The sequence below is a fragment of the Camarhynchus parvulus genome, chromosome 5 (assembly GCF_901933205.1).
Source record: "Camarhynchus parvulus chromosome 5, STF_HiC, whole genome shotgun sequence".
NCBI lineage: Eukaryota > Metazoa > Chordata > Aves > Passeriformes > Thraupidae > Camarhynchus > Camarhynchus parvulus.
In genome coordinates, this window is record NC_044575.1 from 23,400,669 (window position 1) to 23,418,714 (window position 18,046).

Below are 18,046 nucleotides of genomic sequence, written 5' to 3' on the forward strand. Positions count from 1 at the left end.
TTCCACTGCTCCTGGCATAAGCAGGGAATCACAGTGCCACGAGCCCCAGAGGATATGCTAGGAGTCCACAAATCTGTCCTGCTTTCCTAAACTATTCCAAAGCAAAGCAACTGAGGGTCCTGGCAAGGCACAGGCTAGCTCCCTGTACTCTGCTACCTGCAGATTTCCTGCTGCCACCCCTATGCCACACGGATGGCAGGACGAAAGCAGCCGAACAGGTGGCTGGAAATACACCACTGGCAGGGCAACCGTACAGAAACAGCAGCCAAGCACCACTGAGTGCCATGGTGGCTGTGTTTTGCAGACCCCTCGCCTGAGCCCTGGGGACTGCTGTGGATCAGCTTTGCTCCAGGCTCTGGCAGCAAACAGTGCTCGACAGAAGCAAAGCTGAGGGTCTTGGGGGTGACTCTGGGGTCTGCTCCCCCTGCCCTTCACAGTGGTCTGGAACCAAATGCCATACCTACAAACTAAGGGCTGTCTCTCCCCCCAGGTCCCCTCCCATCCCCCACCCAGCACAAACAAAAGCAGCAAGCGTGAGGGAGAGGGACAAGCAGAACAAGGAAAGGGGAGATAGAGGGAAAAAGCCCCCGTGACCTGATCCGGAGTGGTGCAGGGGTCCTGCAGGTGCCAAGTGGGCGGCAGCGGCCGCACCGCAGCAGCGGGCCAGCCCTCCCCTACTAAGTCCTAGTTTGGAGAGAGTGCTTGGCTTCTCCCTCCGCTCCTCCCCGTGCTGCTCTCGTTAAAATAGCCAACTGCACTTCCTCTCCGATCAGCCCCAGGCCGGCTCGCCCCCAGCCGCAGGCGCATGCACCACAGCAGGCCCGGAAAGAGAGGGGTCCCCACGGTGCCAGCTGCTCTCCAAACACTCAACTGCAGCTCGGGGACGGCGCAGCTTCCCTGGCAGCGGCAGCAGGAAGACACGGGGAGAATGCGCCAAAGTGGTGATTCTCTCCTGCCTCCTTGGAAATTGGATAAAGGGGTTTGCATGGCTGATGAGAGTCAAGCCGCCTGCCACGGAGAGCCTGTCTTCATGCACAGGAGGTAACTTTCTTCTGAGCTAGGCTTCACAGAAGTCTCAGGAGCTTTGTGTCTTCCCTCATCGTGAAAACCCTCCATGGGACCTCTCATAGCCAGGCTGGGGACTTCCCCATCATGCTTCACCACTGTCTGGGTTCCCCAGCTGCCTCTAGGGATCTGCTCCCAGCCAAATACAACCCATCTCCCTTTTGGGGTCACAAAACTCATCTCCTCCTTGGTCTTTGCAAAGACAAAGGGAAGGTCACGCTAAAGGCCAGCTCACCCTACGACGCTGTCACCAGCTATTGTTTTTTCGGTCATTTACTTGGGCGATGAGAGCCAATAGCCACACACAGGACATAGTGAGTGAGTCAGTGCGGGTGACTGCAGCTGAGATTTTGTCTCTCACACCCTGCCCCCTCCTGCCTGCCCCTTCCCCTCGCCTACATGTCATGGCTAAAATTAGACAGCTCTTCTCCTCTGTGTGTAGGAATGTGTGTGTGTTTGGACGGTGCCCAGTGCTCCTTGGGGCCTGGAGCAGGACTACAGTAACACAATCATAACAAAATGTCACAGAGGCTGCAGCCAGTGTGGCAAAGGCAGCCAGCTGCCTTCCCTGATGGGTGTCTTGAAAGCTGTTCATAGAGGGTAGCCAGGCCCAAAGGCTGAGCTACCACCATTGCTGTCATCATCATCCATCATGGCAGAAAGAGCAAGTGGCCCTTGTGAATCAGTGAAAGAGAGGGGTGGGGAGGACACATGAGCGAACCTGTCCATTGCCAAAGCTACTGAGGATTTCATTCAGCCCTCACAACAACAGAGAGGAAAGGGAGCTGGAGATACCCAGGGCAGGCAGGAGGCGTTCACCTCGGTCAGTCCTCTCTGCCCTCGAAACTGCTAGCTGATGAAGGATGGAAAGTTCTGCCTCCTTCCCTACACAGGGTATCTACACATCCTTCAGAATTCCCTTCCCACTGCCGGGAAAGAGCCAGCTGCCTCTAGAGGTCAAGCAGGTCCCAGCACTGTCACAGCCCCAGGGCAGCTGCCGGGTGCAGAAGGGCCTCTAGGAACAGGCCCCAGTCCATCATTGTTAAGACTCACTTACTGGGACCAGCAGGATGTTTTATCAAAGAGAAAATTAAAAATTTGCTGCAACTAGTCAATCATTCAGAGCAAAGTAGCCTGGTAAGAGATATGTGCGGTTCCTCGCCAGCCACACCTCCAGCCAAGGAAGCTTAGCACAGAATCACAGAATGATTTGGATTCGAAGAGACTTTAAAGGGCATCTCATTGCACCCCCAATATCATAGTCAGGAACACCTTCCACTTGACCAGGTTCGTCAGAGTCCAACCTGGCCTTGAACACATCCAGGGAGGGTTCAAGCTTCCAGCTTGTCTCCAACTGCCCCATGCCCACCCTGCTCTTCCTGTCCCCTGTGGTCTATGCATAGCAGAGACTCCTGATGATACCACTTGCTGCTCCTCACAGTCACCACAATCGTATCTCCTTCCTGGGCTGGCAGGACCTAGACTGACAAATGGAAACACCCATTTTTTCCCATGGAAACACCATGGAAAGGTGACCATGGTGGATTCCAGGTGGCCCCAAAATCCCTTTCAAGTCAATGTGACCACCAAGAGATCAGGGCACTAATTCCCCAAGTCCCTGGAGGCAGCAGGAGCAGGAAGCCTAAGAGCCCTCTCCTCAAGTTCAGTCATGCAAACCTTGCTGCCATTCTCCTCCTACTACCGCGACTTCGTAAGCCATCAGCCTGTTAACATGCAGACAGGTGAATGGGTTGTGATGGAGACCAGCAGCTCCTGCTGGTCACATGTTTCAGTCTGCTGTGTTCAAGCAGAAACTACTGCCCTAGGCCAAGAGGCTCCCCAGGCCCACGCAGCCCTGAGCAAGACTTTCCATGTGAGGAGATCCTGGTCCCACGCACCTGAAACCACATCACAAGTGGCAGCCCCTGCAGTTGTCTGCAAGGGGGAAAACTGCTCAGCGTCCCTGAGAAACCCAGTCCCCAGTGATCTCTCTACACCACAAAGCCTGAGACAGGAAAGACACCTCCCAAGCCTTCATCATGACCCTGTGACTAAGCAAAGCACATGCTGACATGCCACACAAGTGGCATTTGTTAACTGTGCCCCTGTTAGTGATATCATGTCTAACCTTTGGTTTCACTTTTTCACCTCATGGCAGCAAGTGACTAAGTCTTTTTCTCCCGCACCTCACATCAAAATTGAAGTAACTCCTTTTAACAATCTTAAATCTACTATTGGCTTTGCTGAATATCAGCTTGTCCCACTGCAATAAATGGGAGGGCAGGAGGAAAAGTTGGGGTTTTTTCTCCTCCACCCTTTTTGTTCTAAATGCCCTCAGCATATTTGGTCTTACGTGCTTCCTTTTCTTCTTTCATCTTAACATCCCCAGATCTGCCAGAATCACTGATGGGCTTTTTTCTCCCATCATCCTTCAGAGAGGGGAAGAAGCAATGTCCATGCAGAGAGCAGATCACTGTCCCCCTTCCTGGAATGGACCAGTACTTTAGCACAGATCAGTAACACAGGGCTGCCTTGCTCTGCTTCCTGAGTTTCTCGGCTCCTCCTCTCATGCCCACAGAGACACTGGGTGCTCCAGAGACTTGCTGTGTGGGAGGAGCGACCCAGACTCCAGGTGCAGAAGTTGGGTGGCTGCCCTTATGAGGCTCTTGTGGTACCAGGACACGCAAGCCTGTGCAGTGGGGAGTTGGCTGACAGCTGCCTTGGCTGGACGCTTGCCTCTGAGCATCAGCCAGCCCATGGCAGCAGCTGACCAGTTTAAACTATCAAGCTCACCAGCCACTTCAGCCACAGCAGCATAAAAAAAGCTCTATGCAGCATAAAAAAAGCCCTATGCAGATGCTTTGCCAATCCCTTTCCTGAAGAAGGGAGGAAAGCAAAACCAGGAGCGATGAGTCAAGGCCAGCAACCCTGCAGAAGGGACATGTCACAACATCCAGCTGAAGTCAGCTGCAGGGGAAGGGCTGGAGTTGCACAGCAGAGCACCAGAGCTCTGAAGAGCGACCGTGCCCTCTGGTGTTCAACCCGTGGCTGTTTGGACTCTCCAAAACCCATTCACCCCCCCCTCTGAAGAGCACTAACTGGCCACACGGCCTCTTGCTCCCAACACCTCCAACCACAGGACTCCCAAGCAGCCCTGGGACAAGATTTTTGCGTCTACAACATCAGACAAACAAGAGACCGAGTGGCAAACTCAGTAAAGCCTAGGATGCCATGCAGAGAAACTGTGTAGCAGAAGCCAGGAGGAGCAGTAAGGGTCTTCCACTGTGGCACTCACACACGTGTAGCCAAATCCTGACCGGGCTGATGTGCTGCTCTACAAAGACCAAGGCATAGGGAGCCCAGGAATGGAACTCAGGACTTGTCCCTACCTCCACATCTCCTCAGGAGCACTTGTGAGTGAGGTAATGGCTAGTCCCAACACCATGGCTAGCCTAGGAACCGGCTCCCACACAGCAACTACATCCCAGCCATGGTGATTATTTCCCAGGCCCTGTTTTTCCACCATTTCTGGCAGTCATAGCCTTACTGAACTTCAGACTGTTTCAGTTAAATTTTATTATTTATTATTATTTAATTTAGTCATTTAGCTAAACCACTCTCAGTGCTGTCACCTTAGGTCTTCCAAGCATTCAGCATGCACTGGGTCTAGGTGCTCATGCCCACACTGGCTAGGACACAGAGGAGGAAGAGCTCAACTGACCTTCAATCCAAACTCCAGCAAAACAGAAGCTGCCATGTTAGTCGATCAAAGTCCAGTAGCAAACTGCCCTCTAGAACAAAGACAGTGACACAGACATAAGGCAAGCAGCCCAGCTTTCAGTGGCCTTGGTTAGTACTGACACAAGAAGGTGAAGTGGGGTGAGATGTGGGTGGGAGGGAGGAGAGCTTTTCAAAAGAAATGTTGCAGCAGCTGCTGGGACTGCACAGCCTGTGCAAGCCAACAAAAATACCACATACTTATACACCGCTGGCCGGTGCTTTATCCTCCTGGATCCCCATCGGCCGGGCTGGCTGCCCTGGAGACAAGGGAAGACACCTTTGTGGGGCAGGTGGAGTCTAGGGACACAAAGAGAGTGGTCAGCAAGCCATGAACACACCTGGCTGCTCAGCACACAGCACTATCCTCCCCCGCCCCAGTGCCATCTCTCCACCACATGCTCTCCCCTTGCCTTGGCACATGCAGATCCCAAGGGCTCCAACGGCACCTGTGCCACCACCCATGCTGTCAGCCATGGAGGTCAATGCAGGCAACACGCCCATGAAGCTGGAGTCAGCAACACCGTTTTTCCCTAAAGAGCCAGTCAGCAAACATGAAGCACCACACTCCTGCGTCTGGGATACTACCCCAGCCCAGTTCAGACCCAGCCAACTGCCCACCACCAGCCCAACCCAGCCAGCTGCAAGAGAGCATACAACTCGGGGACCAGCGCCAGGCTGGCACAGAAAGAGAGCCCTGCTTCCCTTCATCCTTCCCTGTGCTGGCCTGGTGCCTGGCTGCCTTCTTTCACCTCGACTGCTGGGTCCATGCATGGATTTGAATTTCAAATAAATCATGAAGGCACTCTCCATGCCTTTCACAGAGAAGCATTGTTTGGGCAGGGCAGAGCAGTTCACCTGTTCCCAACTCTCAGGCCCTTGTGCACGGGCACCAACCCTTAGGAGCCCCGACTACCACCAACCAGGGGCTGGGTAGCAAAGCTCTTGGTGACCCAGTGCAGATGGGAAGTGTCATTCTTGGGATCCCTCTGACACTCACCTCCACCATATCTGCTTCCTCACTCATTCAAACAACAAGAAAACTTGCAGGTGGGTAACGTTGTTTGAGCCCAGGTGGGGAATCCTCAGCCTCTGCTGGAGAATCTCCCGGCCCCATGCCAACCTGCAACCCTGCCAGGAGCCAAACTGGGGAGCAGGATACCTCCTTCCATGCATCCTGGCAGCTCTCACAGGACAGCAGCCCTGTACCTTCATAATCCTGCCAACTGCCAGCCTCACACTGGTGCAAAATCTCTGCAGAGAACACACACCCCACCCCCTGGCACTCTTCAGCAGTGGCAGCTGCCAGAGCGAGCCCCACGCGGTGTCCTCTTCCGTGGTGACCTCGAGCTTGGGCAGTAAGAGGCTTAGCCCTGGATCTGCGAGGCTCCTGGCCAGAGCCAGGGTAGCGAGGCAGGACGATGTACAGATAATCGGACCAAGTGGGAACTTTTACACAGAGGGGTGGCACATGGCCATCTGCATTGCCCCCTGCTCCCTCTCTTGGATGGCTACAGGCCAGAGCCAGAGGCTAGGAGCTCAGGAGGAGGCTGCAAGCCATCTTACGTACTTCTACCCCGTGATTCTCTATCCTCATCCCGTTGGGGAGTCCTGCCCTAGAGTGGAGGTGGGGCCCTCCACAGCCAGTGGGGAGCAGGCAGCAAGGAGTCCCCCTGCTCTCTGGCTCTGGATCCACACCTGGGCTGACAACAGCAAGCGAGGGACAGGCTGTTTGGCACACACGTTTCCTGTGGAAGTCAAGCTGCACCAAAACGAGGGGAAAACCTGCAAGAAGGCTCTATGTTAGTTGCCCTGACTTCCTGGCCAGCCAGCTGGGACACATGACTTTCTTCAAAGCCATAGCATGTGCTAGAGCCAGGGCTGCTCCAGCCCGGCAAAGAGATGAGATGCTGCTGGGAAGCAGGGAAAGGAAGACAGGGTAAGTGGAGCTGGGAAAAAGGCAAACACTAAGCTCTTGCCCATTGGTGCTGGGTGGGATTTTCACACCCTGGCTGGGTGTCCCCACGTGTGGCTGGGACTAGAGCCTGCCACAAGCTGGCATCCTGCAATAATGTCAGGGAGCCAGCAACAGCCCATGAGACACACCAAAGGAATCTCCCACTAACACGGGGCACAGAGGACAGAGCAGCAGCCAAAGCATGGGACTACCTCCAGCCAGACCTCCTTCTGCTCCCAGAGTGGGGCTTTCCCACCAGTGCCATGTACCGGCCACCCTGCACACACAGCTTGGGCAGCATCCTGCAGTCCCCCCAGAGACAGGTCTCCAATTCTCACAGCTGGGCAGGGCTTCTCTGAGATGGGGCATGCTTAGCTCATTTCCCCAGTGGTTCCCTGAACCACTGGGAAGGGCTGACAGCCGTCAGCTGGGCGAAGCTCAACCAGGCAATTTCCAGGCATGGGAGCAATGGTCACAGGTAGAAACTGGAGCTGACAGCCTAACCCAGACAGCACAACCTGCCCAGCAGGCAAGGCTGAGACAGGTGGCCCATTAACTCCTACTGTCTGGGACAGCATGGAGTGGGAAGAGATCCTCTCAGCTCCTCATCCTGGCGCAATGAGGAAGAGCTTCCCCTGGGGGCAGAGCTCACAGTTAAGTACAGAATTAGCACCCTAAGGCGTCAACCCCTGAACTGCAGGCAGGAGAAGAACAGCCCTGGGTCTAACACATACGTCTGGGGTGAACAGGACTCCATCCCTGCTGGGCTCCGGCCCGGCCAGCGCAGCCTCACTGCTTGCCTTGGCAGAGCTTCACCCTCCACCTGGTGTCCTGATGGGGAGAAGAAGAAAGCCTCCCAGCTCCCAAACACAGACTGCAGCTGCTGCTGGATCTGCAGGTTGCAACAGAAGCACAGAGTATACTTTTGTATTACTGGAGAACTGTCATAGAGAAAGCTCTTGAACTCAGAATTGCAAAGACAGAGCCACTTATTATCCCCGGAGCCTGGTGCCAACTCAAGAACCAGCAGGACAGGTTTCCCCTATTTCCGTGTCCAACCTGCGTTGCCAAGCCAGATCTGCACCAGAGTCTCTACGTCCAAAATTCTCCAGCAGAAGCCATTCACCTCCTGACAGTACTCCATCTATTCCAGAAACAGATTGTTTGTGGGCCCAAGGGTCAAGGAGTCTTAGCCTGCAGCCCTTGCTCTACTCTTGAACTCAGCATCTCAAAGTCAGCACTGGTTTAAAAGAACCAGCAAGCAAGCGAATGCATGGCTAAGAGATAATTCAGGAGCTTCAGCTCACAGAGTCACCTGGGGAAAAGAAAACAGAGCCCCACTAAGAGCAGACCTGCAAATTAAATTTAGAGGCTTTGTCAAGTCTCTGGGGAGATTGGCTGTTCCCCAGGCACTGCATGATGATGAATGAAGGAAATCCTACACTGTGTCTCCCACCACCTGCCAGAGCTCAGGTTGCCCTTCGCGAGAGCATTGCCCTCATTGCCGAGGGCTGGCCTCCCTTTACCAGCACCTCCTTAGTCCCCAAGAGAACTCACACAATCAAAGAGCTCAAACTCCCACTGCTCATACCACCCACAGCTCTGCCTCTCCCCTCTCAACACTGTATCCTTGCAAAGACCCGGCTCCACTCCCAGGGCCTGACTCTCTTCCTATTGTTTTTGTTCAAAGGAGGGAAGCAGTCCCTCATCCTCCCTCCTTTCAGCCCCTTGAGGAGATTACAGTGTTTCCTGGAAAGGATGCTCCAACTCCTAAGAAGATTAGTGGAAGGTGTCCCTGCCCATGACGGGGGGGATTGGAACTGGATGATCTTTAAAGTCCCTTCCAACCTAAACCATTCTACGATGCTATAATTAAAGGTCTTGACACCTTCTCTGAGCAGGCACATGTCACTGTAGCAGTCTCTGCTATGATCTTGGGGAGCTGCCAGTGGATGCTTGGGACTGGAGATACAAGGCAAGTGGCAGGTCCACACCACGGAGGACCTCAGCCTCTGGAAGCAGTCAGACCCCCTATGATGATCCTTCCCTGACCTATCTCACAGCCCCACTGTGAGCTGGCAGCTGTCCAAGCCTGGCTCTGCTGTGAGGCTGCATTGGCTGCCAACAGGTACAGCTGCTCAATGTACCCAGTGCTTTATTTTTCCCCCGTTGAGAAAAAAAAGTCCCTGAGCAGAGATCACAGAGCAAACTCAGCAGCGGAAACAACTCTCTCGGCACATCCCATCTGCCCTGCAAACAAGCCCAAGTATCACTGCAGGGGACAGCTGGGGATTCCCAAAAGTGACACTGGCCCAGGCCCAGCCAAAGCTACCCAGCCATCACCTCTGAGCAGAAGCTGGAGGGTTTCAGAGCTTGAGGCATACAAAATCTGCATGCATGGAGGAGAAGTAGGAAGATGATTGCTCAACAGCTAGCTGGCAGCAAGGTGCTTTGTGAAAAAGCTTGTCCCAAGGGAAACACTGCTCTCAGTCCGCCAGCCTGCAGAGCACAAACTTCAGGCTCCTCACTACCATCTGGTCTTCCTGCAGGGCACCTGGGGCTTACCCCACTGCATGGCCTCTCTACTGCACCTGCACCAGGGAAAGCGAGCACAAGGGCCGGCAGCTTCAAGGGCACCCCCACACAGCAGGGATGGAGAAGGCTGGGCTGCTGTCCCACTGGTACATCATTCTCAGCTCTCACACAGATGTAACATCAAGCTGCAAGAAAGAAGTGACAAGCGACGTCCCAGAAAGATGTAGGCGGGTGCTCGGCTCCGTTTGTTGAGTGCCGTTTACCCACAGGCTGTGCCGCCCACAAACCTTTCCTGGGGCAGTGGCAGGCACCCCCAGGCTCACCTGCAGGCTCCAGCACAAGACCTGCCAAAGGGTCACAGCCAAAAACTTGGCCTTGTGCTCTGCTGGACTACCATCTGCCAGCTGCCCCACTGGTGGCTACAGCCCTGCTTATGCTATCGCACCAGCCATTCCACATAGTTCCTTTGAAGTGGGATTTGTTACAGAAGCTCTGAAGCCCACAGGGGCGATCCATTTCACTGGCATCCCACTTCACTGGCACAGGGATGAGCAAGAAACAGACACTGTCCCCAGCACTTACACTCCCTCCCCAGTTCCTCCCCGGAAAGGGTAAACTGCAGTTCAGTCATAGCACAAGAAACAGGGCACCTAGAAAGGCAATTTAATCCTAACCACCTCTTATCTGATCAGCCCCAATCTCTTTATCAGCCCAATTAAAAGAATTACCCATCCACGGGCGGATGCATGTATTGGGCACTTGTCTCTGTCAGCTCTAGAGCCAATTACTCCACCCTCCTGTAAGGCAATTACAAGGTACAGAAATAAGCCTGCTTGCAAAACACGGGACTAATGTATCATACCACCGGAGGCCAGAGCTTGGGGGCTCACCTTTCTGTCGCTTCAAACCCCCTGAGGGCTCACCTGCCCTGGAGACAGGACAGGCTCTCTTGCCATTTTGCAGACCCCTACCTCCCTTGGCCATGCCTCCCAGCGCTGCTACAGGCAGAGTCCAGCACAGAACGTCCACCTCAGGAGACCTCTCTCCTTGAAGCCAGGGCTCTCCACTCATGTCAGTGAGCAAATTCCTCCTAATTACCTAAGCTTCCTCTAGACCTGTTTCCCAGCCACAAGCTCAGAATAGAAGTGGGTACAAATTTCCTCACTGTTGGAAAACATTTGGTGGGTAGGGGCTGGCTGTACTTATTGACAAAAGGAAGCATAGCACAACCTTCCCTCTTAATCCTCTCAGAGGAGGAGAAGAAACTTCATGCCATCCTCTGCTCCAACACTCAGGTGGGCATAAATTCAGTGGCGTGCAGCCAATTATCCTGCATGACTTTCCATCGAGTTTACCTCCCACTGGTGTGTGTGGGAGCCCCTTCTGTCTCAGAGGTCCATGGGAATCTCTCCTCATTACCCTGCAGCTCTGGGTGCTGCATTCATCACCCCGAGCCAGGGGGAACTGGGTCCCTCCATCAGCAGCAGAAGGGCAAGAATGCACTAAACAATCCCATGGCCAGTTCCAGCTATCCTGGCAGGCCTACTGGCCTCCTTCAGCTCCTCCTGCCATTTCACTTTGCCTCTCCCCATGCGTCCACAGTGCCAAAGGTTGTTCACATGTGGAGAACTTCCCCTTGGCGCTGATCTACATTGCAGCAACAGCAGCCTGAAGCCCCAGGACTCAGAGAGAGATGCCACACAGTATTTGGAGCAGGCCAGAGACTGCCAGGAGCTCAAGGCAGCCATTGGTGACAGCTCTGAAACCAGAGCAGAGAACACCGCTCTGTGGTGGAGTGACCTTGCAAGCCATCCACTCCCAGGCCTGGCTTGGATGTGGAGGTTGAAATTGGAGCCTTTCCCCTCCATTCAGCATGTGTGATACCACTCTGGTGGCACTGCATCCTGCTTCAACTGCTCCCATATACCAAAAATACCCGTGAGACGTAGAAAGTTTGTCACAGGGCCACCAACACGGCTGGGGGTAAGAATTATCAAGTACAAGGAGAGTATGAGATAAGGGGGGCAGTTTGGCCTGCAGACAAGTTTGAGGGGGAACATTATTACTATGTCCAGCAACCTGATGGGAAAGTACAGAGAAGATTGGGTCAGATGCTGCCCAGACGTGCACAGTGACAACTGAAAGAGACCAGGCACAGGCTGCAACAATGGAAACTTAATTGTTATTAGAGGAAAAAAATTCCTGAGTAGCTGAAGCACGGGAGTGGGCGTCCATGTAAGTTGTGTTCTCTACACCCTGGCAACACTCAAAACTTAACATCAGTAGCTTCATCAAACTCGACTCTGCTTTAAGACAGCAGTGTGGACCAGGCAATCTCCAGAGGTTCCGTCAGACCTCAGTTATTCAGTGTTTTCAAAGACCTCCAGATAGCAGAGGTACCAGGCTGTGGTACTTCGAGGTACTTCGCTTACACGGTCCAAATCCCCACGAGGCCAACAGAGAGGCTAAGGGAGGCACAAGGAGCCCAGCTAGCTCTGGGACAGACGCATGAGAAGCCGGGATCCCAGCCGGTAGCACGGGACGAGCACAGCCATCCGCCGGCGCGGCAGGACTGCCAGAGTCGCAGGCGAAGCACGGGTCAGGCATGCGGGGATGGAGACAGGCAGTTCAGGGCGGGTGGAACCGAATGCCCAAGAGACGAGGCTCCGATTCCACGAGGACGACAGCGCACGCAGCGAGGGCAATGCTCCCCAACTTCCCATCACTCGTGCAACAAGCTTGAAAGGAGGGAAAAGCAAACTCACCCCGCTCCATCCTCACACCCTGTCTCGTATGCCCCTGCGGCTGCGCTAAGCCGGGGTGAACCCCTCGACCGGGCCTGGTGAGGCGGCTGCTGACGGCTCAGCGGGAGGAGGCTCTTTGGGAGCCGGTGCTCCGCCGCCTCCGTTCCGGATGCTCCAGCCGCCTACAGCCAGCCCTTGCCCGGGAGCCTAGCTCCCTCCGGCCCCGCTCCGCCGCCAGGTGCCGGGGCGGCGGCGCAGGCACCACCGGGAGCTCGCCCGCCCGGCGGGACCCGCCGTCCCGCTGCCCGCCCCGCCCGGTGCTCACCTGCGCCCGAAGAGCTTGAGGCCAGTGAAGCGCTTGTTGCTGTGGCGGCGGCCCAGCGGAGGCGGCGGCGGCCCCCACTCGGGCTCGGCGCTGCCTGACGCCCCGGAGGAGTCGGCTGTGGCGGCGGCTGTGTCGGAGGAGGCGGCGGAGGGCGAACCGCCGGACGGCGGGGGCCGAGCCGCCTGCATGGCCGAGCTCAGGGCTCGGCGCCGCCGCCACCGCGGTTCCGAGCCAGAGGAGGGCACCGGAGGAGGGCACCGGGGGCGGGCGGGGGGCGCGGCCGGCTCGGGCTCCCGCCCCACCGGGGGCCACGGGCAGGCGGGCAGGAAGTGCGGCGCTCACCGGTGGCACCGGCGGCCGCGCCGCCAGCGCCGCCTGCCGAGCGCGGGGATCGGGGCTAGCGGCGGAGCCCGTCCCGTGGCCCCGCGCCCGGCGCCGCCGCCTCAGGAAGCCGCGTGTCAGCCCCGCCGCCGCCCCGCGCTCGGAAGAGGTTCGGCGGCAGAAGCGGAGCCTCCCCCTGCCTCCGCCTCCGCCTCCCATTGTTCACCGCCGGACGGAGGGGACGGAGCCAACAGTCCTGCCGCCACCGCCCTCTCCAGGGACCGGGAGCCACCGCCGGCCTTGTCGCCGAGACCAGCACCGAGGCTCTTACCCAGCCCGGCGAGCGCCTGCCCCGCTTCTCCCCGAACCCAGCGACGCCGCTGGCTCAGCGGGCCGCGACAGGGGCAGGGGCTGGCCTGCTCGCCATGGTTGCCAGTCCAGGCAAAGAGCAGCTCTTTCAGCCCTCCTCTGCATGGAAGATGTGCCGGCCGCAATGACAGCTTCCCCGCTTCCCAAGGGTGTGGAGCCAGGCTGAAAGCAGGGGCTGTGGGGGCCTGGCTGCCCACAGCACGGTGCTCCTGCCGACCCTTAGCACCCTGGGTCAGGTCCCACTGGCAGACCCAAACACCAGCTGTTTCCAGGAGGGCTGGTGGGGATGGGGACGCACTTGCCAGTTTCCCTGAAACCGACAGCTCAGGCAAAGCTGGGCTGGCCCGCTCCGCTCACGGGCTTGGCGTCAAAACCGCTCGCGCGGCCCTCTGACATCCTGGCTGGGAGGTTGTGCTGCGCAAGCCCAGGCACTAAGAGAAGAGGAGGGGATTGCGGGCAAGGCGCTGGCCAAGCACAGGAAGCCTTTCCCCCAGCCCCCAAACCACGGGCTGTCAGCACTCGCCACAGCACCTTAACCCCCCAACAATAAGAGGAAGGCAGCGGAGCCCAGCTCGGTGGGTACCTTATGTGTACGTCCCCCGGAGGGCTCTGGGGAACGTCCCAGGAGCGATGCCGCCACATCTGCCGCAGCATGAGCTGATGTGCTTAGCCAGCCCGGGGTTCACTCTCGCTCTTCCTCCCCCAGCAGCCGCTTTCCGGAGTCATCCCGAGGGCAGGTCCCTGGCAGTGCTCCGCCGCCGGCCGGGGCCCCGCTTTGTTTGCAACCTCCACCTGGTTCCTCTCTCTGCACTTCCTGGAAGTGTGAGGGCGGCTGTCATTGCAGCCGGCTGCGCGGCCTTATTCCCACGGCGCTGGCCACCTCCTCTGCTGGGTCGTCTCCAGTGAAGCGTCGTGCGCACCCTCAGCAAGCAGAGGCATGTCCTGGCACGCTGGGCTGCGCGCCGAGGAGCCGCACCTCCCCTGCTGGGTGGTTCTTTGAATGCCCCCAGAGTTGAGACAGCCCCCTCTCCCAAAGCTGCCCCAGCACCACCGCGCACACCAAGGCCGTAGCAGTGGTGTTGTCCTCCTGCCACCCACCCTGGTTCGTGCACGTCCTTACCCTGCAGGGCACCACAGCACTCACAACTCCTGGGTGTATATGTCCTCCCTGTGTGGCAGGCCTGAAAACAACCTCCAGCAGCTGCTCAATCTGCACTGGAGTTCATTGAAAAAATGCTTTGGTAAACCAGGAATTGGCAGTGTGAAAAGTAGAAGCATGTAGGAGGCTCCTGGCCAGCCTCCAAAGAATGGAGAAACAGCCTGACATTCATCGTCCATCCCCCAGTCTGGGCTGGCACAGCCTAAGTCTGCAGGCCCAGCCTATCCCCACCTCAAAAAACCCCAGCTCTTCACAACCAGATGCTACTTGGTATGCTGTGGCTCCAGGAAAGCTTCAGATCACCAAGAGGCTCTGTGGTCAGCTTCTATGGGCCAGAGAAAAGCAAGCAAGCAAAGCTGGTCCTGGCAACCTGCACAGATGGCATTTCTAAAGGGGCACATGGTCTTGCTTTAAACTCCGTCATCAAAAGAAAAAAAACCACATTGACAGACCTTGATCTCACCAGGCAAGCTCTGAAACTGAACGCAACCCACTGCATTAATTACTGTGCAGAGAGAGGAAAAGGCAGGTCCTGGATGCCTAACTCCAGCTCAGAGATCAGGGAGGGGAGAGTTTTGTTATTGCGGAAAGGTTTCATCATCCCTGCTGCTTTGCATGCCATGATGGGTTAGTTGCATTTTCTCCCTGCCTGCAGACATTTCCCTTTCATGTTTCATGCACTGTCTTGTGGTGTTGGTGTCTAGTCTTACCCAGGACCATCAGGAGTATTGGGGCTTGGTGGGGCTGTTGGAGAAGTAACACACCCTGCCCTGAGTCCTTCACCATCGTCTGTGTGCTGTGTCCATGTGTCCTTTCACAGTCCTGTCCCTTGGGCTTGGTTCAAAACTGTGGAAGAACCCCTAGAAATCCCATTCCTGGCTGTTCTTGGTCAGAAGACCAGAGGAGACAGACCGTGCTGCACAGGCTTCTCTGTAGGCAGCGCAGGAGAGGGATGGGGATCACTGTGCTGGATGTTACTGTGAACTGGCACCCTTGTCTTCATGCTAGTTTGTGCAGCACCCTGGTACTGAAAGGATTAAGCTGCTTGCTTCAGCCAAACTCTGCAGGATACCTGCCTGTGGGATTCATTGTGAACAGGGATCAGATAAGGGAGGGAGTGGTCAGGGGAAGAGATGGCTCTTGGTTCAGGAATGCCAGCTCTCCCCACACACCAGTATTTGGATCATGGTTGGAATTGCCCCTAATCCTGGTTAGTGCCCCTAAAAACCTCCCTGCTGGCCTACTCAGGGAGTCCCACCCCATGGTCCCCCAACACACCTACACCACGTGCAAGGCTGAAGCTGTGGTTGTGGGGACAAACAGGGGAGAGAAGCTGTGTCCTGCTGCCTCAGAGAGCTGACCAGGCTTGCCTGATGTGGAGAAGCCACAGCAGGAGGAAGGGCAGGATCATCCCCTCTGGCAGCAGCAGGGTCTTGGGTCAGTTTAAAGCAGGGAGTATGCCTGGTTTAAGAACGGGCTTGGAGCTGCATTATGCCATCCCTCTCTGACCTGCTGCAGGTATGTCTCCACACTGCCAGGCTGTACCTACAAACTCAATGTTTCTCCAAAATTACTTCTTTGGATGTTTCTCTCTCTTGTTACACACGGTCCCATATCCAGTTCACCACTGCCTTGCGCATAGGAAGATCCAGAATGAGAGCCAGAATGAGAGGGAACGCACACCAGCACTGTGCTCCAAGCACAGGGTGATGCCAGCTCCAACCCCATCCCACCCCTGTGCCATGCACTACAGCCTGTGTCTGACAATGGGGCCCAGCAGAGCTTGTCCCTGGTTCTGGAAAGAATCAAGGCAGGGGATAGTGAGACACTTGTCACCCTTGACCAAAGTCTGTGAGGAGCCACCTGCTCATTTCTAGCTCTTCCCTCTGTCTGTGCCACCCATCTCCTCTCCCCTGCTGCACAGAGGCATGCGGAGACAGATGCCTCTGTCAGAGTGGAGCAGGCTTGGCTTGCTGGAAACGAATGGGAATTTGATTATGCTGCTCTGCAGAGCAGGGCTAACACGATTAAAAGGCCAGCAGGCAGGACTTGGAGGAAGGAGATCGCCTCTCTGTCTCTCTCTCCGTGCTGACAGTGGAGGCTCTCCTTTCCTTCTTCCTCAGCCCCTGCACTGCCGAGGCTGTCCTGAGACTTTACAAACATCCAGAGTCCAGATCTGAAGACAAAAGGAAGAGAAGACAGCAGAGAGTTGCAACCATCTTCCCCTGGGCTGCTCAGGGCTCCCACCTCCCTCTCTCCAGCAGCTCCTGCCAGCTCTCCCCTCTGGCCTGCCTGCTCTATGACCACGCTCCCTTGCTATTTACATTACAAAGCAGCCCCCTCTGCTCCACTCTGCGGGTTATATTTAGCTCCCTGGCACAGAACAGCCTGTGAGTTGCATTAGCTGCATCCTATCTGCCAGCCGGGGACCACACTGAACTGCCGAGGTGCCTCACATCTCCCTAGCGGGGACGGGAGCTGGCTGGGGGAGCACAGAGGGACACAGGACCCCCCTTCCCGCTGCCAGAGATGGCTGTGTGGAGCCCTCTGGTGTGTGGGCTGGTCTGGGCGCTACCTCTGAAAGTGACCGAGAGCCAAAGAGTACGACCTGGCAGAGCCTGCAGAGAGCTCGTACAGGAGCTTTTGTGCACTTGTGGTTTCCTTTCTGGGTAAACACCCCTCCCGACTGGGTTGCTGGGTGCAGTGGCAGTGACAAAGGTTACTGCTGCAAGTATCACCCCGAAAGCAATGATGAAATAGAGAGGGAGCCCACAACTGCTCAGGAGGGGTTGCAGGGCGCTGCTGTGACCTGCCACCACTTGTCCCAGGCCTCTCTGGCTCCAGGTCAGCTTTCTCTACAGCAAAGTTCTGCCAGCCTCTAGCTTGCCCTATTGCCACTGGAACTATCCCACTCTGGGAGCTAGAGATGATCCTGCCCCACCACAAAACCTTGGTGGAGACACTCAAGGCAAGCAGGAGCTGACTTTGGATTCCCCTTGGCCGAAGTGACTGTCTGGAGATTGAGGCACACAACCCTGGTGTTTGCTCTGGGTTTGTTGTGGTGACAGAGGGCATTGGGTCCTTCTGGTATTGCAGAGGACCTCCCTACTGGGCAAATTGTCCCAGAATGTGGAAATCTGGTCACAAGCCAGCATCATTAATAAGTTTGGCACGAAACTGCTACTCAAAGCCCTAAATATAACCTGAGTGCCGAGCTCTCTTCCACTTGCTCAAGGCGCCTCCATACACCGTGGCAGCTATTTATGGAAGGAACTTTATTTCCATGGGATTAATATAATTTCTGCTCATTTCAAAAGCTTTATATAGCAGCTTATGCCACCTGCCCCTCGTGATGACTAATGGGTCCCAGCAGGAGCAGGTAGGTTGGCAGCAAGGGGACTGGGGCCTCCAACCTTCAGCTGACATTGAGGATAATTGTGATGCCCACAGCTCGTGGAGAAGGTCTTCCAAACTCTGTACCAGGGTTCAGTGTCTCCAGAGCTAGACAGCACAGCAAGGGAATTTCTGTCGGTCCCCTAGGACTTTCCATGCTGCAGGAGGGGCACATGATGGAAGGTTAGCCCACCTCTGGGTAACAGTTCCATCACCACCTGACCTGCCTGAGGAAGCAGCCAGACCCAAAACTACATGGGTGTCACAGGAGAGAAAAAGCAGATATCCACCCCCAGACACTTCCTCTCCCATTTCTTCCTCCCTTTGCTTGGCCATCCAAAACACAGGGTGGAGGAAGCAGCTCATCCCAATCACCGTTTCTTCCTTTGCTCCTGGTGTGC

At 56.1% G+C, this 18,046-nt stretch overlaps 1 protein-coding gene across 2 annotated transcripts in view; it reads right to left on the minus strand.

Annotated features, from left to right (window-relative positions):
• The window catches only part of DGKZ (diacylglycerol kinase zeta), a 46,523-nt gene extending 33,872 nt beyond the window's left edge, over positions 1-12,651 (minus strand). The window contains exon 1 of one of the 2 annotated variants that reach the window (XM_030949112.1): positions 12,404-12,651. In XM_030949112.1, the coding sequence (XP_030804972.1) occupies positions 12,404-12,591 (188 nt within the window). In that variant the 5' untranslated portion in view covers positions 12,592-12,651. Of the gene's footprint in view, positions 1-594; positions 932-12,403 lie in introns of those variants that run through there. The other variant, XM_030949111.1, reaches the window with a different exon arrangement.
• Between the last annotated feature and the right edge of the window lie 5,395 nt (positions 12,652-18,046).